This window comes from Pezoporus flaviventris, unplaced genomic scaffold, assembly GCF_033815535.1.
Source record: "Pezoporus flaviventris isolate CSIRO_AGI_PZ_B2104156 unplaced genomic scaffold, CSIRO_AGI_Pfla_v1 ptg000002l, whole genome shotgun sequence".
Lineage (NCBI taxonomy): Eukaryota > Metazoa > Chordata > Aves > Psittaciformes > Psittacidae > Pezoporus > Pezoporus flaviventris.
In genome coordinates, this window is record NW_026892550.1 from 92,784,915 (window position 1) to 92,809,908 (window position 24,994).

Consider the following 24,994-nt stretch of genomic DNA (forward strand, 5'->3'; position numbering starts at 1 on the left):
GACAGTAGACAGTGGGTCTGGTTACCACAGTGGTCATGCAGATGAAAGCAAAGCACGGTGTCTCTCAGTCCCAACCTGCCTACGTCTTGTCTTCTTGCTCTTCTTGATGGCCACTCTCCAGACACTGGGTTCCCTGCACTCCGTTGCACAGCCACTCAATGCTCCCTGCAGCAGCTGCTTTCCTCTAGCCCCAGGTCCTCCTCACCTACCTTACGCGCACCACCTTCTACTTACAGCCCTGCAGCCCTGTACATGCCCCTTTGTTTTCCAAAAAAGGAATACAATCCAGCTAGAGCAGAGTAAATAGAGTTATTCTGTCAATAAATGGGTGGAAGGAATGCGCACATGGGCGACTCTCAATCTGGGACTGAGCTCCATCCAGTGACATTGACCTGTGGCTGAGCTCTTTTGTGCCAGAGCTCATTTGGGTTTGTTTGGCAGCTGGGCAAGGATAGCTGCTTTCAGCTCTGCCACTATTTCAGGTTTAGTCCAGGACTGCAAGAAGATCAAAAAGCCATTGCTCTCATTGCCTCACAGTGGATTCTAGTAAATAAATGTTAAATGTGGATGAAAATCTGCAGGGTTTTTTGGGGAATATGTCAATGTCGTTAGCCCGACTGACTCATTGCTGTACACATGGGAAAATGAGACACGCAACGGCACTACAAGCTGCTTTCAGAACTGCCCAAGAGATTTAAGAGACCAGGTTTCTCTTTAGAAGTTACTTTGATCCAAAATTTCCCCAGATAACTGGGGACTAGCTATGTCTGTAGACATATATATATATATGTATATAACTCTCCCAAGTTCATACTATGAGGGTTTGTCACAGTGGGTCAGAACTCAGCTGAGGATATTTTCCAGTGCCAGAGATCTTACTCTTTTGTGTTCAACGTTCCTGGAAAGGAACATCCTCCTTCTCTGTTGTTTTCAGCAGAACAAAAAATGTAGACTCTCAATCTGATCTATCTAAGCAAACTTACCACAGGCTTTTAATCAACCAAGGACCCAAAACCTTGATCAGATCTGACTTCAGACGAATTCTTTTACTGCAAGTACCCTTTACTTTCTGCTTCTTGATAGTAAAAAGAAAGTAGGGATGTGGGAGAGGACTGAGAGTTAATGTCTATGTATGAACAAGGTATCTTGGGAAGAGGTTGATGTGAGATGTGACAGCTATCATTGCTGTCCCTAGCCTTAAGATAAGGAGAGGACTCATGTTTGTGGCTGTTAGCTCAATATTTTCCACACAATACTGGTGTTCCCCTTCAGTTTCCCTCGGTACTGGTGGACGCTATTGTAGCATCTCTGTGGTTCTGTGAACCATACGCTATGCCTTCACATTGGCTTTGGAGGGAACCGCTCCCCGTGTGACATTTAAGAGGAGCTCTCGGGGAGTCAGCAGAGAAAGGGCGCCGTATCACTGAGAGTGTTATGCTTCTAGTATTCTAGACCTGGGTTACTCACATACAGGACCACATGATCTTGTCTTCCTGGAAGAAAGGTCCAGTTATTGTCAGATCTGATGTTGAGCACTTCCTGCTGCAGCGTGTCACGCATTCACACCCAGCATGGCTGCGAATGCAGTATTAACAGCTTGCCAGCTCGAAACCTGTCAGCATTTTCACAAGGAGGGGAGAAAGTACTGAGCCAGCAGGATGGTCCTCAGGGCCTTGTGGCAGGATCACCTCCAACTCTGTTTTCTGTTTTAGGTGGCCGATTCCCTGAGGGGAGCAAGGAGGAAGGCAGGCTAAAGGTATATCGAGCAAAGCTTTGTGTAGTCATCTATTTGGAAAAGCTGTTAACTCTTTCCCCCCACACCAAAGGACAGAAATACACTGTAGATTACTAAATATTTATTTTATTTGCAAAGAGGGAAAGTTTTTCTTTTGTACTCAGAAGCGAGAATAATTAAAAAGCTTATGAAGATCTACATTGGGACAGGATAATCATCAGTACAACTAGGATACTTGGCCCATGTAAAACAGCAAATTGCCTGTCAGGGGCATGGGATTCAGCACGTCTTTTTGAAGTCCATCTGGGAAGATTCTGAATGTATAACAAGCAGCTGGGCAAGCCTTGTGCTTCCTTATCCAGGAAGCTGTAGGGTGTTCTTCAGCCGTTGTCTCCTGCAGACAACGGAGCAGTCCACGTCTTGATGCAGGTGGTGAAGAAGCTGATGAGAGGAGAGGTTTAGCTCCTCCATCCCTCTCAGTTACATTCAGGTTCAGCTCCTCTGAGCAGCACTTTTGTGGTGAAATCCAAGCCAGTGGGTACCCCACACCTGGGATTCATAATGATATTCCGTCTGCATAATGCAAGGTCAGGTAACAGTGTGGAACTGTGACAACGGGGAAGCTCAATGCTTGTACAAAGAGGGGTAAGGAATAATTAGTTCTGAGTGATACTCACAGGGGTGACAGAATTAATGAGTTTGATATCCTTGACCTTTTTGATATAAAAAATCTTAGAAGAAGGATCTTTAGCACAGGGCTGATATTTTCCCACTGCTGAGTAGTCCAGAAATATGCAAGAAAGCAGATAGACAGTACAGATGTTAAATGCAGGGATGTGTGTAACCAGAACAGCTTGTCTTCCTTTGCCTTGCCACTTTTCTTCCACGTTGAGCTGCTTTTTCTGAAATGAGATCAGCAAATGCAGAGGAAAAAGAAAAAAACACAATGTGGCCTTTGCTATCCCCATTCTTTGTGAGTGGATTGGGGTTTTCTTTTCAGCAAAGGTGCTGATTTGTGGGTTAGTTTTCTGGGCTTATTCACCACATCTTTGCTGCTAATTAGGCAATGGTTTCCCTTGAGCAATGGAAGGAATGGGCAGCAGTGTTGTGATGTTTTCCACTAATACAGGATGTGGGATGAACTACTCTGCAATCAGCTTATCGTAGTCAAATAACTGTATTTTGCCAGCAGGGCAGAGAGGCTTTCGATTTCATGAAAAATATTGCAGCAAGAATGGGAAATTGTGTGCGTTCTCTTTACTGCCATCATCAGACCTGGGGGAAAGGGGGGAGGGGGATTTCCCCACTATTTTTAACCCAATAATGGGGATTTGTTTTTACACTGCATTGCCTTAGACAGCTGACACAGCTGGGGCTCTGAGCCTACCTTAGAGACTCAAGTCCAAAGCTGGACTGAGTAGCTTAGAATGTAATATCTGATTAAAACCTGAAGTGGGGACATCACAGGAAAAGTTATACCCTTGGTCAGATGTCTTCGTCCATTTCATCACTGGCCACAGCACTGACCAGCGGTGCTACTGTCCCTTGTACAAAATCTCTTGTCTACCTTTTCAGGCATTTCTCCCTCCTGTTAGAGGTTTTTAGGCTGGGATGAGGCAAATGGACCATGTGGCTGCTCGGCATCAAATCTGAGTGCTATTTCACACCAAGATGCAGAGCATGGAAGTGCTGGCACAGCCTCCTACTAAGGAGCTGGGAAGTTAAAAACAAGCTGGTGCAATTTGGTATGGCACTTGAGCAGTTCAGGAAGGGGTTTCTATTCTGTCAGATCCAGTAATAGAAGAGAAACAGATTCAGTTACAAAGGTGAGTCCTTGTTTGCCTGTATGCCTAAGAATAAGACTAAGGCTTATATGTCTCCATTAGCTGTGCTGCCACTGAACAGCTTTAACGTGCCTTTATCATTTTCCATCTCTTGATTTACTGCCCACTAGCCTAGCTCTCCATACAAAATGTCCTCTCATTTCCAGCGGTCTGTTTCACTAACACTTTACCTTGGGAACTGGTGTTTACTCATTTAGACATCCATGAATTTACACCTTGTCCATCCTATCCCTTTTCTGGTTTTGCAGCCCTCTAGAGTAACTGGTCTCTCCAGCTTCTTTAAAGAACAGTCCCAATGGGTCTGATGCTGAAGCCACATTCTTGCCCTGAATAGGAAAACTCACTCTCCAGCCTTTCCTGCAGGGAAGGCCTTTCCCACCTGTGGGTTTCCTCCAGGCAGATCCTAGACAGAGCAATAGCTGTATTGGCACTGGAGGTCCCTCAGGGAAAGGTAGGCACCAGTGTTTGGGGCCTGGCTGGAGCAGGCTGTTCTGCATGAATCCTCATTCTGGCTTTGCCTTAGAGGTGAAGGCTGAGAGGAAGAAGAGGTATCATGTACTGCTGGTGTACAGGGGTCAGTCGGGGGGTTTGCCTCCCCATTCCCCTCCATTACATCAACAGTATTGCTGTCATCCAGGTCTGGTGGGTGAGAAAAGTCAGTGTCCAGCTGGCACGGGGCCCCAGGAGGCTGTAAGGCTGCTTTGTCCATCACCTTCTCATTCTGTTTCAGAACTGGTGTTAGCGAGGTGCCTTCACTTGACTGGAGAACCCCAGAAATAGCCATGGCCTGCTGGGATTCTCCTTCCATCTTTTCCATGAGGGAGCTGCTTTGTAAGCCCCGGGTCAGCTTGATACAGTGCAAGAAGTTGTGGGACAACACTGGCATGTCCTCTGCCAGCGTGCAGAGGTCTGGGGAGGGTAGAGCATAGTAAGGCTTGCCATTCCCGCTGCCAATGCCCTCCTGGGTGAAAGGCTCGTAGGTGAAGTATACCTGGCAGGGCTCAATTTCAAAGGAGTTGGAAAGGGGGAAGAAGAAGTAGCCTTGGTCGGTGAAGCAGCTGGATACAGAGTGGCCACTGGTTTCTAAGGGTGGTTCAGGAGTTAGGGTGCCCTTGGAAAGTAGAAGCTGTGATTCCTGGTCATTCTTCTGCATCACCTCAAGCATGGAGATCTCTGGGGTTGTGCTGTTCACACAGTAGGAAGATGTGGAGAATGGGGAGGAGAGCCATTTCTGTTGGGAAAGAAACACAAAGTTTAACACTCGGTGCTTCTCCTGAGCACCCACAGCCATCAAGTGACCTTTTCTCTGTCTAAGCAAGAGTTGCTGAAGGTGGGGAGGGAAATTCGCATTCATGATATCTTATCTGCAGGATTTACAGGGAAATTATGTCTTTCTGTCACTTTGAAATCAAAAGTGGATCTTGTAAGCCTATGTTTTGAGATTTCTGGAGGGTGAATGGAAGATGGAGGATAAAATTAAAAGAAGAAAAAAACGCTACAAGGCTGTAAGATGAAGGTGAAAACATGAAAAGCAGTACTGAGATGCTTGTCATGCAATCTGTTCCTAGGTGCTGAACCAGTTTCTGATACATCTGCATGGCACTGTGCAGATTTCTTGTCTGAAGTGCTCTCCCAGACCCCTTGTGCCTAGATTTCCACACTCATTATGAGTGCATCTATCCTTAAAAACTAACTGGTTTTGGTTACATCCAACTTCATTGCCTTTATGGCCAGTAAAGCCACTTTTTCTAGTCCTTTCTGCACTGAGAAAGTGTCTTCAGTGCCCACTGCACACCCCCAGTGCCCTACTCTGCACTCTTCCCCTGTAGTTCAAGCTTTCTAAGCCTTTTTGCATTTAGGCTTTTCCAAAGCTTTGCTGTCCTCTGGACCTTCTGCAGTTTTTTCCATCCTTCTTAAAGAGAGATGCCCCTTGGGATCCCCTCCTACGCCTTGCATCTGACACTCCCTTTAATGCTGCACAGAATGGTAATTGTCTACTTGCAGCTGCCTGCACTCACAATGAGACCAGGGGAAGGGAGAAAGTGGAGGTGGAGAAAGAAGGAAAAGAGACAACAAGAATTCAGAAAACAGTGAAGCACCACCCAGAGTGATGGCCATTCACATTAGGGGCAGAGGAAAGGCTCAGAGCCAGGAGGAGGAGATCACAGCAGGAAATCTGGGGAGGATCTAGGCAGCCTAGAACAGTCAGGGAGGGCCTGAAGCGGGGTTGAAGGGGACCTGAGAGGCCAGGCTCCCTGCTGCAAGCCCCTTGTTTTCTCCCAGGCTCCCTGTTAGGGGAGCAGCGTGCTGAGGTTTGTGTGGTTTGCTATTTCTCAGTTCTGTAGTTAGAGATGCCTCAGCCGAGTGTCAGGTTTTGGAAGGGCAGAAGGTTTCCTTCGAGCAGAGGACTCGGCAGCTGGTGCTACAGGCACATGTGCCAGGTGTGCATACGTAGGTCTCAAAACTGCCTGCCTGCCCTTAGGCATGTTTAGCTGGACCCTCCTTTCCCTCATTGCTCACTCATATCCTCATGGCTCCATCCCCAGTCCCATACCTGAATGTCACCTCCGTGAACTGAAACAAGTGGGGGGAAGAACTTCTCGGGGTCTGGGATGTGAATTTTCAGGATCTTCTTAAACCTTGAGAAAAGAAAATGAGAAGAAGGATTGAAGCGGGCCCTGATCCTGACCAATCTGGCACTGTGATACAGATAGGAGAAAGTATTGCAGCTCATGGGTGTTACTCTGCTGTGGGGAACAGGTAGAATAAGAGCAAGGCTGAGGGCTGTCTTTGCTCTTGAGTGGACTAAAAAGCAGTAGCTGAGGGATGAGTTGTATAGAGATGGGGTAGTTAAATCTGGTATTGGAAAATACATTGCCCTTAGCCTTTTCCCTGGGGAAGCACAACCAACAGTTCGCTGGTTTCTTCCCTGCCTTGGCTGGTCACCTTAACTTCTCCACCTGCTCCCTTAAGGCCGTATCCTGGTGACAAGCTGGGCAGGTCTCCCTTGTTTCCAAGCTTCATCTGCTGTGAGCTGCCCCCTCTCTGCTTTGCTGACACCACAGTGACTCTGAGCACCATGTGGCCTGAGTGGGACCATCACTGGCAAAGCTGTGGCCACAACTCTCTGTCCTGTTAGCGGGATGCTACATGGTATTGCTAGGACACACTGGCCCTGCAAGCCATCTGAGTATGCCTTGCAGCAGTCCAGAAGCCTCTACTGTACTGGAACCAGCCTGTTGTCACCCTGAGGCATCATAAAGCGATCTAATCTGTTTCTCAGCCCCTCAGAGAGGTTGGCTGATCTTGTCAGCTCTTTTCTGAAGCTTTGCTGTGGGATGCTTTGAGGAAAAACCCTCTTGACCTCTGGAGGCAATCAGTGTACTCTCTGAAGCATCAGAATTTGCTAGTTCTTGCATATAAACTACCTTACATCACTGCAGATGCTATTTTTATTCATGCATGTCTAATCCTTCCCTTGCATCTTACCTCAGCATTATCCTCCATCCAATTCCCCGCGGTTAATTATACTTTGTGAAGAACAGAGGTTTTTTCATCTCTTTCTGTGCCATATAGCTAACACTTCCTCACTTTCATGTTATGACTTAAGGTAAAACACAGTGACTTTCTCAGTATCCATCTTCCTTCAGCATGCTTCTCCTCTTATCCTTACAGAGAAGTCATCCAGGCTCTGCTGCCTCATCCCTGAGAATATTTCTCCCTGCTCCCTGCCATGAACATCAGCACTCTGCTTCCTTGCCCCTGCCCTAAGATGAGAAAACCTGTGGCCTTTTCCAACCTCGCCATCACTCTCTATGTTACTGTATGGGGTAACCTTGCGAGACACTTTCGGTTCTGAACAAAAGCAATGTCTGGGGAGAAACGCCGACAAAGAGATCTTTAAAGCATCAGGTAGATGTTTACCATCATGCGATGAGATACTTCAGGACTGCACAGACAAGGAAGAGGCAGAATTGTACTTCTCACTGTAATCCTTGTGCAACAGAAGTTCTAAGGCAGCTGTTTTTAATTCAGCAAGGGCATGGCACCAGGTCACAGGAGCGTGGCGCAGTGCAATGATGGTGGTAAAACCACATCATCTTGGGTGGTGATATATCTCCCCAGACAAATGCCAGCCTCAAAGGGCTGGGCTATAAACCATATTTTTAAGTCACTCTCTATCCTGAATCACACCAGGTGAAAAATAGGCTGGGTTTTGAGAAGACACACAGAACACAGGAGAGGAACAGAGAGGAAAACAACTCTCATTTACCATTTCAGGGTCCGTAAGTTAATAAGGAAGGCAGTTCCAATGACCACGAAGATGCAAGTGCTCACTATAAGAAACGGCAGTACCGGTTGGGATGTTTCTGCAAGATGAGAGAGAGCAAGGGATTAGCTGTAAAAATTTAGCCAGGATGCTGGAGGTAGGAGCTGCAGCCCTTCCATAGCTATTCAAGGTGATCAAAGTGTGCCTATATTATGATTTTATATAATAGTACAAAATTATGCATAATTATAAAATACAGGGCCTTTATAATAATTTGGTATAATAATATATACAATTATAATATACAGGTCAGATAAATTGAACTATTTTCTGCTGTGTTGTATAGAATGCCTATGAGCTGATACGGGTTTCAGAGTCTACTTAATAGGTAATTTGTGCTAAACAGCTTGAACTCTCTGTTTATAACAGCACCGCAGCTGGGGGTTGCCACAGGTAAGATGCCACAGTCTAGTAGTTGAAGTGCCCATCAACACATCTGTCTCTTTGCAGAGGAAAGCAATGAGTCCTAAAATCAGCTTAAGTGGGACTGGAGGCTTGAAATGGTGTTATGAGTCAATGGGGGAGACAGAGTCATGGGTCTTTGAGAAGGCAGGAGGGCCAAGGATGGAGAAGGTTAGGGGTCGAAGGACTGCCTTCTTTCTTTGGAGAAGTGTAAGAAAGCTTTAGGTTACAGCTTTCCATCATACTTTAGCACTTGGATTAGGAGAAAGAGACTGAGTTCCCACATTGCCAGTGCTGCCAGCACTCCTCAGGCTCGTCTGGTGTCATCTCAAACTTTTCTTAATCTGTCTCTTTCACACACATCTTCCTAGTGCACCTTTTCTTGATCTTGCTCTTGTGGTTCCTGCCTCCTCTGCCTGCCCCTCATCTCCCTCCATCCCTCACAGCCCTTGGTCTGGGCCTGCAGAGCATCTCTGGAGTAGTTGTGAGGAAGCAGAGAAGAGTAAAAGAAGGTGGAGACATTTTTAGGACATTCTTTGCCTGTCCTTGAGACGCTACTCAGATCACTTTGTCTCCTCTGCCTCTGGTACCCTGGTTATCTTTGGGTCTTGGTTGCTATGACAACTGTTTGCGGCTGTATCCTATTCACTGACATCACACACTGTCAAAATTTGATCACCACAGCAACACAGTGCCCTTTCTAAACATAACTCCTCTGTTTATACCAGCACCAGGCGGCACAACAAGGAGGGGCTGAGCAGGGGCAGAGTAGGGGTGACATGAGAAGGAATAACCTCCATCTGCTTATCTTTTGGAAAAGAAATGACAGAGACCACAGCCAATCACTCACTGAAGAGACTTGCTCAGGGCACTGTCTTTCAAGCTGGAGGTGTCCTCAATGATGCGGTTCACAGCAATGACTGATGTCTCAACAGACCTGCTCAGCCTGGAGAAGAGAAGGCTGTGTAGAGACCTCATAGCAGCCTTCCAGTATCTGAAGGGAACTAACAAGGATGCCAGAGAGGGACCCTTTATCAGGGACTGTAGTGATAGAACAAGGGGTAACAGTTTTAAACTTAAACAGGGGAAGTTCAGGTTAGATAAAAGGAAGAAGTTCTTTACTGTGAGGATGGTGAGGCACTGGAACGGGTTGCCCAAAGAAGTGATAAATGCTGCATCTCTGGCAGTGCTCAAGGCCAGGTTGGACAGCACCATGGGTGACATGGACTAGTGTGAGGTGTCCCTGCCCATGGCAGGGGGGCTGGAACTTAAAGTCCTTTCTAACCCTAACTATTCTATGATTCTATGTGTGTAAGTCTCTTCCACTCTCTGCTCAACTTTGCTTCCCAGTTCCAGTGTCCTTTGTTTCAGGAACTGAGCACTCTGTTTTACTTCATCTCACCAATCAATGGCTCCAAAGAACTGGACCATTTGAGAAAGGTGGATTTATGTTGCTATTTCACATTAGTACCTGGGAAATTGCCAGTCCTGGCCACTGCTTCTGCAGGTCAGACATCTGGCCTTGTTGCTTCTGGGGAAGCAGTCCTTATTTTACATCTTGTGGATATTCCCTGGCTTCTGGAAGTCAGAGGGGCTCTGCTGGGGACAAGAAGTCTTTGTCCTTAAGCTCTGTTGAGCCAGCCTGACCTAATGGATTAGGAGAGACAGATGGTTTCCAACATTTCAAGCTGTCAACACCATCCTCCCTACCCATCTTCCTTCAGCTTCTCAGACTGCTTTGGTGCTTCTACCTCGTTTTCCCCGAGTCTCTGTTTTCCCTTCCATATCAGACTGCCTGACTCTGATCCTTACGGTCAGCATGAGTCCTCCACAGTATCGTCTCGCTCCAGTCGCTCCACACGCCTTTGCAGATGCTTGAGGCACTTGGCCTTGCACGGACAGCTGCCTCGTATTTCGTGTTGGGTGAAAGGCTCTCAAACACCACCCACATCTGGTCTTGCATAATGGTGAAGTTCCTGGCCTCCTGGGAGCAGGGTAAAATTAGAGCGTCATCAACAACCCTGGCTTACAGCCTCACGTAACCATCCCTTCCAAGGCCCTCACAGAGGACCTATCTCAGATCCCTACACCTCATGCACTGCTTGTCCAACCTGGAGGAAAATTCTTCCTCACTTTGCTTTTTTCACCCCTTTCAGTCTGCCCTGGAGCTGTCTGTATTTCTTTGTGACAGCACTAAGTAAAATAGGATTCCCATCTGCCTCCATGTCATCAACCAACGCTAGCAGCAGGTGACACAGATAAAAGAATGGGGGGTGTCATCTGCTCTCCAGCTTCACCAAAACTGGTTTCATCCTGAGAGGTGCCACAGGAGCAGGTCCTTTGTATGGTGACAGGTCCAGTACCCCCCTCTGTACTCACTTGCCAGGACTCAGTTGTGTTTCGGTACCGCACTTGGTATTCCCGCTCCCCATCCAAATAGTGAGAGGAGATATTCAGGCTCCATGTTAAGTTGTATGTATTTTCAGTTTTGTGAACCAGCTGAAGATTGCTTGGGGGCCTCAGCTTTACTGGAAAGAAAAAGGAGCAGGGCTGATACCTCCACACTGTCTGTCCATAACAGGACTTCATTGCAGCAGGGCTGGTGTCTTGGTTGTGCTCAAAGGCTCCAGCCAGCCATGGCAGAGAGTTTGTGAGCTCCCTCCCTCTGTTTCCTCTTCTTCCCCACTGTCACTGACAGCAAAAGGCCTGTTGTCTCTGGGCTACGTTAAAGGCAGTTCCTCCTGTGAGCCTGTGAGAGTGGCCCCTGCAGTCAGTGCCATCAATCAGCCATGGTCATGCATCCTGTCCTGTGGGGCTGATCCACAAGGCAACTGTATGGACAGAGACTACAGCCACAGGGCATGGAGTTACACAGACTGTCCAGGGTGATCCTTTCCAACCCCTGACTCTAGCCATGCTTTCTTAAGCCTCACCTTGCAGCTGCCCTATTGGATGTCTCCTTGAATGAGGTAAGCTCACGCATCCAACAAAAAAATGACCCAAGCAGATGTTTTTCTGCTGGATTAGTGAGTTGAACTCTTTCAGCAAAGACTGGTGCATGCCAAAGCTGGCTTAAAAGAGGGTGGAAGCACATATGTGGTAGGAGGGGTAGGGGAAGAGATGCAAGACTTTCTCTCCTTCCTGCACCATGTCTTTTTCAGGAGGTCAACTGAGCTAACATTGAAGCCAGAAGTCCTAGCACAAAGCATTCTTATTTAACAGTGTCCCAGATACAGGACAGGAAGTGGCTGGCATGATGCTGCATGTTAGAGGTGCAAGTGGCAGGAATAAACTTGCTTCATTTGTGTCAGTTGTAGAAGCGGACGAGGAAAAGACACTGGTCTAAAATCAGCTATGGTGTTGCATAGGGGTGGATGGGAAAAGAAATTAGCTCTCATTTCATATGGAAACTTCAGAGACTGCAAGACAGATGAGTACTCACTGTTTGCAAGTGGACTGAAATCTTCTATTTGCACGGGTACAGACCTATTCTCTCCAACCTGGCAATGGACTGACATGGTAAGACTGTCTGCAGTGGTGAAGCATTGAGCCTGCAAAGAAAATTTACCATTAGTGACAGTGATGGCTCATCAATAAGCACCCATATTTCTAAGCATTGCCTATACATAAGAGGTTTAGGAACACTTGACAATAAATATGGACGATATCTGTGGCTGAAAGGTGAGTGAGAAATCAAAGATGCGTATTTCATGTGGTTGGATTTTGTTGTTCATTGGCTAGAAGGGCACAAAATATTGCAACATGCCAGTTTGCTAGGATTGCTGTATGTGCTGACTAAGGAGGAAAGGAGTTACATTCCATGAGTGACATTTATTGAGAAAAAATATTCTTACTAAAACATTTTGTCTTCATTGATAAGACTGAGATGACTTTAACTATTACTCTTGAAATGCAATGATACTAAAGGCCCACATACATCGTATAGTATTAAATAAGCAATAGGAAATCAGCTTGATTAGAAAGAAAAGATTTTGGGGCTGTTTACCAACCATGCAATTTGTCTTTGCACTTGATGTGCAAATGTTAAGAAAGCTTGTCTGTCATTAGACCTGGTTGTGAGTTTATCACAATTAATTATCAGGGAAATGGTGTTAACCTCTTCAAGGAAATGAGGTCAAGAGGTGACTTCAGAGCTGGTGGCGATGTCCATCCCTCCTCAGAAGAAGGGATTAGGGACAAAACCAAGTAGTTGAGACATGGGACACTGAATGTGGTCTGTCCGGCATGGCCCAGCTCACAATGAAGCCAATCCCTTCTGCAGGGGATCGCGCAGGGGCGAGGTATATTAGCATACAACACCAAACCCAATTCTAGAACTGCAGTCAGGTTTGGGCTTTTTACACTGATGCTGGGGGGTCACACTGTTTATATACCCAAAACCCATGTGAAAGTCCACCTTGTCATTAGCCAGGATATCCCAAATGAATTACTCACATTATTGTTTTTGCTGAAGGTCTTGATGCATCTCCTCAGTCTTGTTGTGTGTTCTGCCTTGGGTAATTCACAGTGCTTCTTGATTTTTTCAGAGAAGAGAGAGAACCTGGGACTTTAAACAGAACTCCAGTGAGCTGGGAAGCTGTTTCGCATGGCACAGGGAATGACAGGTTGGGAAAGTATCTGTGGAGTTACAGCTGAGGGGGTATCAGACTGAGCTGCCTGCTCCAGCTGTAAGGCCAGATCAAGCCTGGACTTGCTGATGGTGGTGAGAGGTGGTGTTCTAGAGCCCTGCTGGTCAAGCAATAGCACGGTTCCAAATTTGGTCCAAATTCCAGCCCCAGTCTCTGTGATTCGCACACATGGAGCAGCATAAATGTTGTGGATTTCTAGGTGCATGCACCAGGCCCCAGAATACATTTGCCCATCTCACCGCATTGAAGGTGTCTCTATGACAGTCATGAGCAACCCACACACTGCCAGAATCACACTGAGCCTTTCCTTACGACAGACACCCAGGGAAGCCCTGGGGTAAGCTGGTGAGTCTCTTGGCTGGAGATGTCATACTTGGAGAGCACAGAGACTTAGCCAGCTCCCACTGTAGTACTGGTCACACACCTACCCCTCTACTGGGAGACATGTGGGAGAGAAAGACATCATGAACTAAGAGAGATGAAGGGGCCAGGGCAGATAAGGGGAAAATTATTTTACCTCATTTATTGTTACTCAAGGTGCAACATCCCAGCTCATCCTGGCAATGGACTTTGTATAACTTTAATTCCACCCACCCCATCCTCCTTTTCCACTGAAAATTCCTTTCAGTCCAGAGAGTGGCTACCAAGGAAAAGGGATTTTTTGGGAAATGAAGCACAAGCACAGCTATGGAGCTGGAAGATGGGCTGTGCTAGACAGTGTGGGACTGTTAGATAGCAAACACTGAGCAGTGGCCCACATCTCAGACCACATGAGGTTAGCGATGGAGTTCAAGACAAAGCCACTTCGGTCTGTGACTCCACTAAGCCTGGCCTGGGGAGGGAGAGCCTACACTGTTGACAAGTTCTAAACTTCCCAGGACACTTCCTATTCAAAGCATTGGCTTTCCTCATCCTCTCCAGTCACCCACCTGTCACAGAAGGGTAACTTGGATAAAATCTCCAGCTGGCATGGTGCTTCAGCCAGGTCCTTGCCTGGGGTCCAGTCGCAGAAGAGAGCTGCCCGTGAGTCATACCAACAAGTGAGGCTGGAGGCACCTGCCGGCAGAGAAGATATGGACAGTAACATGGCTGAATTAGCATTAACCATCATATCAGACAATCCTGCCCCATCCCAAACTACAGACTGACTCCTTTGCTGGATAACTGTCTCCAAGTAAGAAAGGCAGAACCACTCCTCTGTGTCACAGAATCATAGAATAGTTAGGGCTGGAAAGGACCTTAAGGTTATCTAGTGCCAATCCCCCTGCCATGGGCAAGGACACCTCACACTAGACCATGTCACCCAAGGCTCTGTCCAACCTGGCCTTGAACACTGCCAGGGATGGAGCATTTACCACTTCTTTGGGCAACCCATCCCTGTGCCTCAGCACCCTCACAGTAAAGAACTTCTTCCTAATATCAAGCCTGAGCTTCCCTGTTTAAGTTTGAACCCTTTACCTCTTGTCCTTGGAGGCTGATGTGCTTATAAGAGATCTGTAGCTGTTACAGCCTCCTCTGGCTGTATGTTACAACATGAACTTGGCACAACAACAGACCGTGACACAAACACTCCTCTGTCTGACTCCCCACCCTGCTTGTGCAGCTGGCATAGGTGAGGAGAATCACTTCTTACCTTGTGCTGAGTCTGATGCCCAGGAGAGAGGTGTGAGGCTGAACAGCCAGAGATGACATAGAAGCAGCAAAGAAGGCTTCATCTGTACCGGTGACACACTGAAAGAGAAAAGATGCCATCCAACATGTCTCAGCAATGCAAATTAGGAAGATGTCATCCCGCAGGAGGTATTCACTGTCCTCAGGTAGGGCTCAAAGCCAGTGGCAATATTCCAGGCTCAGGAACTAACACCTCTTCCACTCCAGTTCGTGCTCTCCTCTCACCACCTCATTGTTTTCCTGCCTTGGGTGCTTTGCTCAGCACTGAAACAATTTTCAGTGCAGCACAGATAGGCTGTTTGCAGGAGTAGTGCCTCCTGAAAATGCATGTGTGAGTGCACAGCAGTCTGCATGTGCTGTTTCAGGCTGCTTGCTGACTCAGGTAGAGAGTGCTGCCTTGCTCGCACATGGCTTGTGCTTTGAAGAGGATCTCTTTTTGGTAAGCCCCAGGGCTGAAATAAGTAGGTGCCTGCTGAGTAAGTGGGGACTCTGGCTGCAACTGACGAAAGTTAGTTACACAGCTCATGGCTTAGGAGGTAGGTTTTGAATAGCTTGTTTCAGACAGGGTGGGAAATCTGGGAGAAGGAGGAGTTTACCAGGTTCTGGGAAGTCAAGGCTTTAGTATACCACAAAACATTACATAGTCATGTACAAACCAAGCACCATCCTCGCATCCTCATCCTGCACTGCCTTGGAAGAAGCTGTGCTTTCCTGCCGTGCTCACCTTTCATCAAGCTTGGAGCCCAGGCAGAGCTGAGCTAAATAAGACATAGTCCAGCTGGATCCTACTGGGACTACCAGGGGGTGGGAAGAGAGGGTTTATAAAGGGCTGGCATGAGGCATAATATTGATTCCGTTCATGATAAAAGATTAGGTTCAGAGGAAGAAAAACATGACGACAATGCATTAACAGACAAAGGGGAGAGAAAGAGAGTGAAAGAAAGCAGGCGGTGTAGTTGTGAAGATGCAGAGTATGATTTGAGAGGACTGTGGAGAGACAGAGAGATAAATAAGTGCTCAGCCCTCCCCAACCGTGACATTCAGTTTGTCAGACTGAAACTCCTTCCAAGATGCTTTTCAAATCAGCCACCCCCATATGGGAGAGAGCTGGCATCACCCCCTTTACCTTTCAGCTGTGGGCACCAAGAGGTCCTGATGAAGGGAGTCCCCGGGGTTCAGGTCGTAGAGTTGGGTGAATGCAGGTGCTGGACATCAAACAGTGAGGGGAACGGGGAGAGGAGAACAGAGAGGGATGGAGGTGGATATCCTAGCTCAGTGCATGTCCAGGTGTCAGCCAGTGCTGCTGGCACAAGAGTTGCTTCCAGCCTGGCGGTTCTGCACATGCATGGTCTTGTACATGCACGGTCTTGTACATGCACGGTCTCTATTTGTCTTCTCCCTCTCACCTTTGCACAGGAAGCTGCAGCTCACTTGCCTTGTCAGAATGAGACGAGGCCCCAGAGTATCGAAAAGGCTAGTGAGGCCGAGAATAAAAAGCCCCAAACCACGTCCTACTTCCTGCTGGTAAAGCAATAGGTGCAGAAACAAGGGTGGAGGGATCAGGTGTCAGTTTGCAGCGCTCGTATGTACTGGGACCAGTTTGTAACTATAGCTGGGGAGCCAGAGAGAGAGAGGAGGACCTATTCTCTTGAGACACGGGCAAGAGACCCACAGCTTTCTTTTCCATACACCCAAGCAGATTGCTCAAATCACTCTCAGGGTCTGCACAGGTGCACAGATCACTTTGAAATGGAGGACAGCAGTCTGTCTGTCATAGAAATACCATGGACCACTTTGTGAAGAATAACTCAAGACGCTGACCTAATCAACACTAGAATGAAACCAGCCTCCACATCACTGCCCCAGTTTCAGACGATCCATCCTGGGTCTGAGCGGGAGTGGAACGAGGGCAGTGCTGAGTGTGAACAAGCTTGAGGCACAGACTTCACACTTGCAGGTGGTGTGACACCACAGGGACACCCATCCGGTGGCCTCCCTACACAGTGGTACACCCCACTCGCTCCACAGAAGGAAGAATCACTGCCTCCAATGTGAGCCTTGCAGCTAGTCCAGGCAGGCAGCACCACCCCGCAGTACCTTCAGTGCCTGTTTGGCATAGCTTGTCCACTCAACAGGCCAGATAGAGATGCACAAAATATGCCCATCTTATTCCAGAGCTTCATGCACCCTCACCTTCACGGATATATAACCTCTAATGGTCCCTGCAAGTTAGTTTTAGCTGTCTTTCACCACAGGCAGACATCTTACCCTGGGTGAAGACTTTGCCATCATATCCAAAGCCAAGACAGAGGCACAAATGCAAATCCACAGCCTGATGGTTGCCCATTTCACAGGCATGTGTATGCATACGTGTTCCTGCACACCTCTCTTTTTCCATGCACGAATACAATTCTCCGAAGTGCAGCACATTGTGTTTCCTGTCTGGTCTGGGCTGCACGAAGATGGCCGCTGGTGTGGGGCCAGATGACAAGAATCTCTGTTTATATACACAGTGGTAACCACGCTCCTCACCTTTTTCTCCTAGAGCAGCTCACGGCCTGAGCTGAGGTCCAGCAAGCAGGTTTTGCTGACCAAAAGCTGTAGGAGGCTAATCGCAGGTCTGCAGGCAGTTCCTTTTTAAAGACTCTATAAACATGGAGGATGGGATCTCCTTTAACAAAAGGATCTTGGTTTCAGGTAGAGGAAAAAGGGTGTGGGAGGTGGATGAGTCTTTAGTCACAGGCAACCAGCCCAGAGAGTGGATCTCAGAAGATATTAGACCTCAAACAGAAACAGTGTTGGAGCAAAACAGTGGTTTGAAGGCTGCAATAGTGGATCTTCATGGCCACTTCTGGGGGAGCACTGCAGTTAATCCACCATCAAGCACTCACTTAGCCAGCAGTCAGGAGTGCAACACCTCTTTCCTTACCATGCATGGCATGGACCAGGAGTCTGAGAGGTGCCACTTGTATGCTCCTGCTTATCATCTGAAGACTCCTGATATGGCCATTGTGAGGGCAACCAGGGAATCTGATCAGCCAGCAGTTGTTGAAGAGGTGCAGGGGAGAGGATGGGCTGGTGCTCTCCTGCAGTGGTAATTGCTGACTGTGGTGGTTGAAGCCTGGAGATTCCCACCAGGGTGGAGCTGTAATGGCATGTATTATCAGGGCACAGACCACCTTTCCCAGGAACTCTTAAAATGAATGCAGCTTGCTCTGGTGCAGAAGTCCTCAGCTGAAGCAATGAAATCCTCTTGGTATCACCAGCTTTGTGGCTGCAATGGAATGAGTACTCATGTTAACCATCATTTTTCCCATTTGTCCTTCAGACTGAGAAATCAGCAGTTTCCTTCAAACTACAGATCACTTTGGGAAAACAAGAGCACAAAGAGCCCATTTTTTATTGTTCATCTGAGAATCATAGAATTACAGAATGATCTGGGTTGGAAAGACCTTAAGATCATCTAGTTCCAACCCCCTGCCATGGGCAGGGACACCTCACACTAAACCATGTCGCCCAAGGCTCTGTCAACCTTGAACACTGCCAGGGGTGGATCATTCAATACTTCTCTGGGCAGCCCATTCCAGTGCCTCACCACCCTCACAGTAAAGAACTTCTTCCTTATATCTAACCTGAACTTCCCCTGTTTAAGTTTTAACCCGTTACCCAGTCACTACAGTCCCTAATGAAGAGTCCCTCCCCAGCATCCCTATAGGCCCCCTTCAGATACTGGAAGGCTGCTATGAGGTCTCCATGCAGCCTTCTCTTCTCCGGGCTGAACAACCCCAAATTTCTCAGCCTGTCTTCATATGGGAGGTGCTCCAGTCCCCTGATCATCCTCGTGGTCTTCCTCTGGACTTGTTCCAACAGCTCCATGTCCTTCTTATGTTGAGGACACCAGAACTGCACACAATACTCCAGGTGGGTGTCTCACGAAAGCTAAAGGGCAGCCAGTTCCTTGGAGATTGTTTTTTCTAGATCTGGGTCTCTACACTAGATATTCATGCAGATTTTCTGATACCTAGTAGTAAGAACTGATGTCACACTGAAGATTTTCCCACTGAGACTCCTAATCTAGAGCCAGCTCTCCTTCCACCTTTGCTTAACAGTAGTAAGGTGTCTACCTTTGCCAGGTGTGACTGGAATTGATTGACTTTTCTAAAACTGTGAAAGGAAGGGGAATGCTCTGTTGAATCAGCTAACAGGCAGCCGAACACCAATGTGTGTAGACACAGACAGGCTCAGCATGTCTGGTTTCCATTGGAAACACCATTTAAAATGTACTAAAGCAACAACTGTACGGCATAATTAGGAAAGGGTTTCCTACCCAGGCATGATACCATGACTGTGTCCAGATTCCATCTGATGCAGATAAATACACTTGCTATATGCACAGTTTTCAAACTTGATTGACCAGGAAGTTGTGCTGCTGAGAATATAGCACTTTTTTATCTCCTTTACACCAGAGATGGTGCCATTTGTAATGTAAGAAGCCAAACCCACATTGTCAAAAACACACGCAAGGTGTTCTTGTGATTACCTTCCTGTCCTCATAATGGTGACTGAGATGGGTGAACTCACTAGTCAGCGTTGTTGTTTTGTGTTAAAGCAAGCAGGTAAAAGTGTGCTGTTGGAGGTTTGGTTAAAGGTATTGTTTGGGCCAGAATGGTGTTTCAGGGGCAGTGTAAGTTTTAAAGATCCTCAAGTCTGGGACAGGTGCTTATGCACAGGCTCATCTTTCCCCCTTCATTCTGCTTTCATTCAGCACTGTTGAAGTTTCTCAATCTCTAGTTGCGCGTCTACTGAGAGTCTCTGCAGAATGGCAGAGTTGAATGAGAGAATAAAGAGAGCAAAGCAGCATGAAGCATTGTGTGGTGTCGAGCTACACCATGTTTGCTCAACTCATCAGCTGCCATCAGGCTAGGCACATCCCTTCCCTTGGCTGGCTTTCAGCTGGGACTGGAGTCCCAGGCTAATTGGGATGCCTTGCCTGTGCTTTACAAACCACCCAGCTCACCAGGGGTAAGTTCAGTGTAGTGAGAGGCTCTATAGATCCATCTCAGTGCCCTGATCCCATGGTGCTCTGGAGTGGAGCAGTGGGAAGGGTGCAGAGTGAGCAGGAGGTGAGGGGATGAGGGCAGAGATGCCCTAATGGCCACCAAAGTTTGCTTCCTGACAGGATACACTGTGAAGGCCTCTAGACGCTCTGTAGGTCTGGTACTTTCCAAATAATGTTGTTTTAACTATAACCTTTACATTTAATTTCCTGCCGTTCATATATGTGAGCTTCTGAAAACTACATCACTCTACATCTGCCCTTATTTTCCCCTTAAATTGTGGTTCTACTCCGAAAAATGTCTATAAAAATGGCCCTGTGGGGAACCAGTGGTTGGTGTATCAGTGAGCTCTTTACTGAATCTGTTCACAATGCAAGACTAAAATAGGCTTTGTCTCGTATCAAAATGGCAACCTTAGGCTGACATTAAAGAGGGCTTTTTTCCTCCTGCTCAATCATCCCTAGGGATATTGTTGCTTCAGGCTCAATGCTGCCATTGGCTGAATCTCCATCACCATGTTAAAGTGAAGAAGCATTTAAGCAATGGAGTTTAAATTGTTGTATCAGGTACCACAATAGAATAACCATGCTGGGCAGCAAGTGTTAAGCCCACCTACACACCAGATGATATTCCTGTTCCTTCCCTTCCAACTTGTGTCCCAAAGAAAGTGTCCTGATAGATCTGCCTGATAAAAGCAGGAGACATCAAATACATGCTTGAATACACAAAATGTTCAGAAGTAGGGATTTCCTAGCCTTGCAGGCTGCAGAAGAGCATGGATAGAAGGGGTAGGAAGCTGAGGCATTTGCAGGCACCATCACCCACAGCAAGTCTGGGGCTACAGGTGGGAGGGGATGGAGGAGGTGCTCACTTTCACTCTCTGACAGTGATGGTCACAGGACCAGAGAAGTGGGGAAACAAGGGTGGGAGGGAAAGCATGCTGCTTTCGAGCAGTTTCACTCCTAGCCTGTCTGGCTGTGAACACACAGCTATGAAATCATGAGCACGAGCACGGGACAATCATGAGATGCCCCCACTCAGAACCTGAGCCCTGGCTCCTCAATATGTTTAGGTTGAACTAGACAGTGCCAGGACTTTGGTCTGAAGGACTGGAGCCCATGCAGCAGATTAAAGGTTTAAGAAAGCTACTCAGTGTGGATGCCTGCCCCCCTAATGGGTGCTTGTGGTGCCAGAAGGGCTGCTCAGACCTGGAGTCCCTGCATACACACACTCATGGAAGACCTGGGCTGTCACAGAAGGGTCATTGAGGACCCTGGGCCTGGCACTCTCTGCTCCTCAGTGCCCTTGGGCTCAGCAACATGAAAGAAGGCCAGTACCTATGCCCTTTTCTGATCCCGTGGACACAGTATGGGACAAACAGCAGGCATTTGAGCCACAGCAGTGTGGCAAGTGATCTCTGCCAGCTGAATCTAATGCAGCATCTGTGAATGCAGATTTTCTTAGTATGGTTCATCTGCGATGGAAAACTCACCATCCTTCCTGAACTGGAAGGAAGGTAGTGTACCCATGGGACTGTCAACATGTTTGTACAGGTCTCACATCCTCTCTGTGTCTCAATTTCCACACAGAGAAAGGGGCGTAAAGGACACCTTCCCATCTTTTTCAAGAACTGAGATCCACAGACCAGGCACCAGATCCTTGATCACATACAGGTGTCCACTGCCCAAGTCTGTGGGGATATTGACTTCCAGTATTAATCCATGCCTGTGCAAGTCCCTGAGGGTTCCCTGGGGCTGAATGCTGAAGATGCATGGCCAGAGCATCTACAGGTCATGGACCTGTATTGAAGATGGAGTGCCTGTGCGAAATACATGATCTACAGGAGGGCAGCATTGATTCAGAGACCAGCCTTACGCCAAATCTGTGCCTGAGAAAGATAATGAGCTGAATGCTGGCCAATTTGCTGTTCAGCACCAGTGACTGCTCTTGTCCTTGAGGGAAATCATTACCTTGTTACCTGGGCGGTCTTGGAAAGATACAGCCCTGCTCTGTCTTGCAGCCTGCCAATGTGTCAACTCTCTCTCTATTTAAAGTTAGAGGGGCTTGTGTGCTTGACAAGCCTAATATGAAGCAATGATGGCTTCAGATCTAATAAATTGAGAAGAATTCAGAGATTTATTGTACATTGAAAACTGCTTGAAGGCAAGACATGATACTGCAAGGAGATTCTTGAGAATAAACCCTCCGGTGCTTTGATTAGTGAGGCTCGCTCCCAATTTAATCACATTTCCCTTCCTTCTCTACAGGAAAAAATCATTTCAACAACCACCACCATTCTGCTCAGAGCTCTCCTTCCTCCTTCTCCGTTTTCTTCACCTCTGTGCCTGAGCACTGCCTAGAAAGGGAGTTAATTAGGTGGTTGATTTTGGTCTAAAATGATGTCATGCTTATCCAAAGGCCAGCCCCCTGCTCCTCCTTAAGCTGTTCTGGGGTCACTGGTTGGTGACTATGGCAGTTATTACCTTTCATGTCATTAAAATGCCTGAACAGAAATTACTTGTTTAGAGGTAGCTGCCTGTCTCCCCACAGCTTGGTGCTCAGGCTCAGTCAGGAAAGCCATTCTTTCCCTTCCTCTGTGGTTTCCCGGATCCAGGCTTTCCATCTGCCCCTCTAATATTGTTCCATAGGATCCCTTGATTCTCTCTTCACCACCTTGGGAGGCAGAAGATGTGATAAGGAACAGCTATAAACAGTGTGCCTGTATGGAAGGAATGGAAGAGAATGGTGAAGTCCAGGTCCACAACCTGACCAAAGGACTTGAGGACACTTCACTCCCCCAAGCATTGTACTGCCTTGTGAAACAGGTCAGCCCAAAGGGCTCCTCATCCCTCAGGGTTTCATCTGTGGGCTTGTTCCTCTGGGCACTTTTCCTTTCTCTGAGGTGAACTGCCCATAGCACAGTGGCTCTACAGCCTGGTGAGGCTTTTGGGTATGGCTGTGTGGAACTGAAAGCCAGTTTTCTGGCTGCGGGGCTGGAATAGGAAAGACTGTTTGTTAGTGGCAATCCAGATCCTGGTGAACGCTGCAAGACCACCACTGGGAGAAAAAACAAGCAGTGTGGAAATTACTATTTTCCCCACTTCTGGTCTCTGAGTACCCTAAAGGTGCTCCTTGAGAGATGTGACACAAAGGCCTTTACATGTAATACATTCCAGTTTTGTTGCTGTAACACAAAGCCCAAGCCACATCTCACCACATCTCTTCACCCATTGACTTTGCCTGTATTTGGGACATGGGATGAGGAGATCTTAGGGGAAATAGGATTTGATTCCTTGAGAGAAAGACAAAACCAGTGTGTCACATTCCTCCTCTTCTGTTCCTCTCAGTGGCACGCATGGACAAGAGGGGAATGCCCTTTAGAATATCACCATTTCCTGTTACTCCAGGACCTCCCACACGAGAAGCAGGAAAAGGCACAGAGCATTGAAGCAGTTCATCATTTCATCCTCCCTCTCCTTGCAGCTCAAAAGCACAATTGCATCTGTCGCAGCCAGCGTGGGGCTAGGAGGGCTATCTTGGGCAAGGTGTTGTTCCCTATGGTCTGGAGCAGGCTGCGGTGGAAGGGGCATGGCCTCTGCCTGCACCTGTGCACACATCCGTGAGCACAAACACAAACATGCACGTACACAGTGGGGTAACACAGAGGGGGTCAAGCACTTGGCTCCATTCAAATGCTTACCCTGGAGCCAGCCCAAGGACAACACACGTCCGCAGGTACCAGGGTCCCTTCCCTCAGCCATGGTCTCCCCAGGTGGGACCTTAATTCTATGGGGAAACTTGTGCTATTGCTTTCATGTTTTAAGGATGAGGGTGTCAGTACATTTCCCCAGAAAGGATCCCCCCTTTCTTCCTGCTCTTCACACCCATTTCACAGGCAGCAGGTTCCTTCATCAGAGATGCTCAGTGTCCAGCGGCTGCTGAAAAGGATTGCTTGGGGTTCTTTTTTCCCCTTTGGTCTTGGAAGGGATGCTGGCAGCCTGGTGCAGGATCTCTCCCCCCTCCCGTGCCTCAGCCCCTGTGCGGGGGGAGGAAGAGCGTGGGTAGTGGAAGGAGTTGTGGTCCCAGATGTGCGAGTGGTTGCAGGGTAGAAACAGCAAACCCCGGACAAACAGCAGTGCGGCTCAGCTGAGAGCCAGCGCTGCGGGCTTGCGTCACTGACCTTTTCCTCTCGCCCTCCTCAGTCCTCACCTGACCCTCCCACCGCTTCCCCTGCACTTTGCACTGAGAAGTCTCCCTCTCCGTGCATTGCAGTGGAGGGCTGGCACAGGAATGTAAAAGGGAGGAGTGGAAAAACAAGCCCAGAACAGCCCTGCAGCAAAGAGAAGGCAACACATTAATCCTCTATCGGTTTCCCCAGAGCTCAGGTTGCCACCTTGCAGAACAAGATGGTCAGGGGCTGAGCCAAGGCACCACTGCCTGGTCTAGCCATCGTGATGGCAGCATAGCTGTTCTGCCTCCACAGTTGGCGGGGCTGGGGTAAAGGGTGAGAAGCAAGCTTGTCCCAGGGTCAGGGGTGTGCTTCAGACTCTGGCATATTTTGAACAAATGGAATTTAAAAACACAAAGAACATTTCAAAGCCTTGTGGGACCAAGGCTGAAACATGGTGCAACTGTAAAAGCCTGTGTAAGTCTTCTGAAGAGCCAAACAATGCCACCAGCATACCACATGGGGAGAAGCAGAAGTTAGGGCAAAGCAAGGGCTTGGGAGGTGCTTTGGGCTGTGTGTGGAATTGTAATTCTGTGGGCCCTTGGCCTGGAAGATGTGCTGAATTGCTGCCTGTGGTGGCAGGGCACAGGGCTTGGTTGCCTGGGAAGTCCTTCCTTGTGATCTGCCCCACTCCACTACTTCAGGGGAAGAACTGAGGATGTATGGGGACAAAAATAAAACCATCTCTGTAATGGAGAATACCATGAGCCCAGAAAAGCATGTGTGGGGCAAACAGGAGAATTCAGTGAGCCTCAGGCACCCCATGGAAGATGCTTTGCCCACATCTTGCTCTAGGACACGTTGTGCCAAACACCTGGAGGTAGTCAGGAGCAGGGACCAGAACAGTGAAGATGAAGCCTGCAGGATGTGTGTCAGACAGGAGACCTGCTCTTCTTCCTCACCGTGGTCATTCACTTCCTCTGGCTACTTCGGAGCATTGCAACTGTCCTCAGTAGCATCCAGTGAGGCTTCGTCACACTTCCCACCTCAGAGGTGCTCTCCAGCTTGCATTGTCTGGGCTCCCTGGCAGACAAGGCACCTCAGCAGCCTTCAGGTGAATGCAGGTCAGCATCTCGAA

General features: G+C 47.9%; 1 protein-coding gene across 2 annotated transcripts; it reads right to left on the reverse strand.

Moving 5' to 3' along the window:
- Positions 1-1,839: 1,839 nt before the first annotated feature.
- IL2RB (interleukin 2 receptor subunit beta) lies at positions 1,840-16,077 on the reverse strand. 2 transcript variants are annotated; one of them, XM_061445158.1, is made up of 10 exons: positions 16,038-16,077; positions 14,594-14,691; positions 13,890-14,016; positions 12,767-12,872; positions 11,754-11,862; positions 10,691-10,839; positions 10,124-10,295; positions 7,853-7,949; positions 6,134-6,218; positions 1,840-4,810 (listed from the first exon to the last, which is right to left on the reverse strand). In XM_061445158.1, the coding sequence occupies exons 2-10, from the start codon at positions 14,673-14,675 to the stop codon at positions 3,983-3,985; spliced, it is 1,755 nt and encodes a 584-aa protein (XP_061301142.1). In that variant the 5' UTR covers positions 14,676-14,691; positions 16,038-16,077; the 3' UTR covers positions 1,840-3,982. The 2 variants fall into 2 exon arrangements, with proteins under 2 accessions (XP_061301142.1, XP_061301141.1); XM_061445157.1 differs by lacking the exon at positions 16,038-16,077 and adding an exon at positions 15,758-15,988.
- Positions 16,078-24,994: the final 8,917 nt, after the last annotated feature.

What these genes read in the sequence shown, in the direction of transcription:
- IL2RB (XM_061445158.1), bottom strand. Translation starts at nt 14,675, where the DNA reads ATGAAGCCTTCTTTGCTGCTTCTATGTCATCTCTGGCTGTTCAGCCTC. An exon ending in CCTTCAGCAAAAACAATAAT is followed by an intron (nt 11,863 to 12,766) that starts GTGAGTAATTCA and finishes TTTTCTTTGCAG; the next exon opens with GCTCAATGCTTCACCACTGC. An exon ending in GTGGAGGACTCATGCTGACC is followed by an intron (nt 7,950 to 10,123) that starts GTAAGGATCAGA and finishes CTCATCTTGCAG; the next exon opens with AAACATCCCAACCGGTACTG.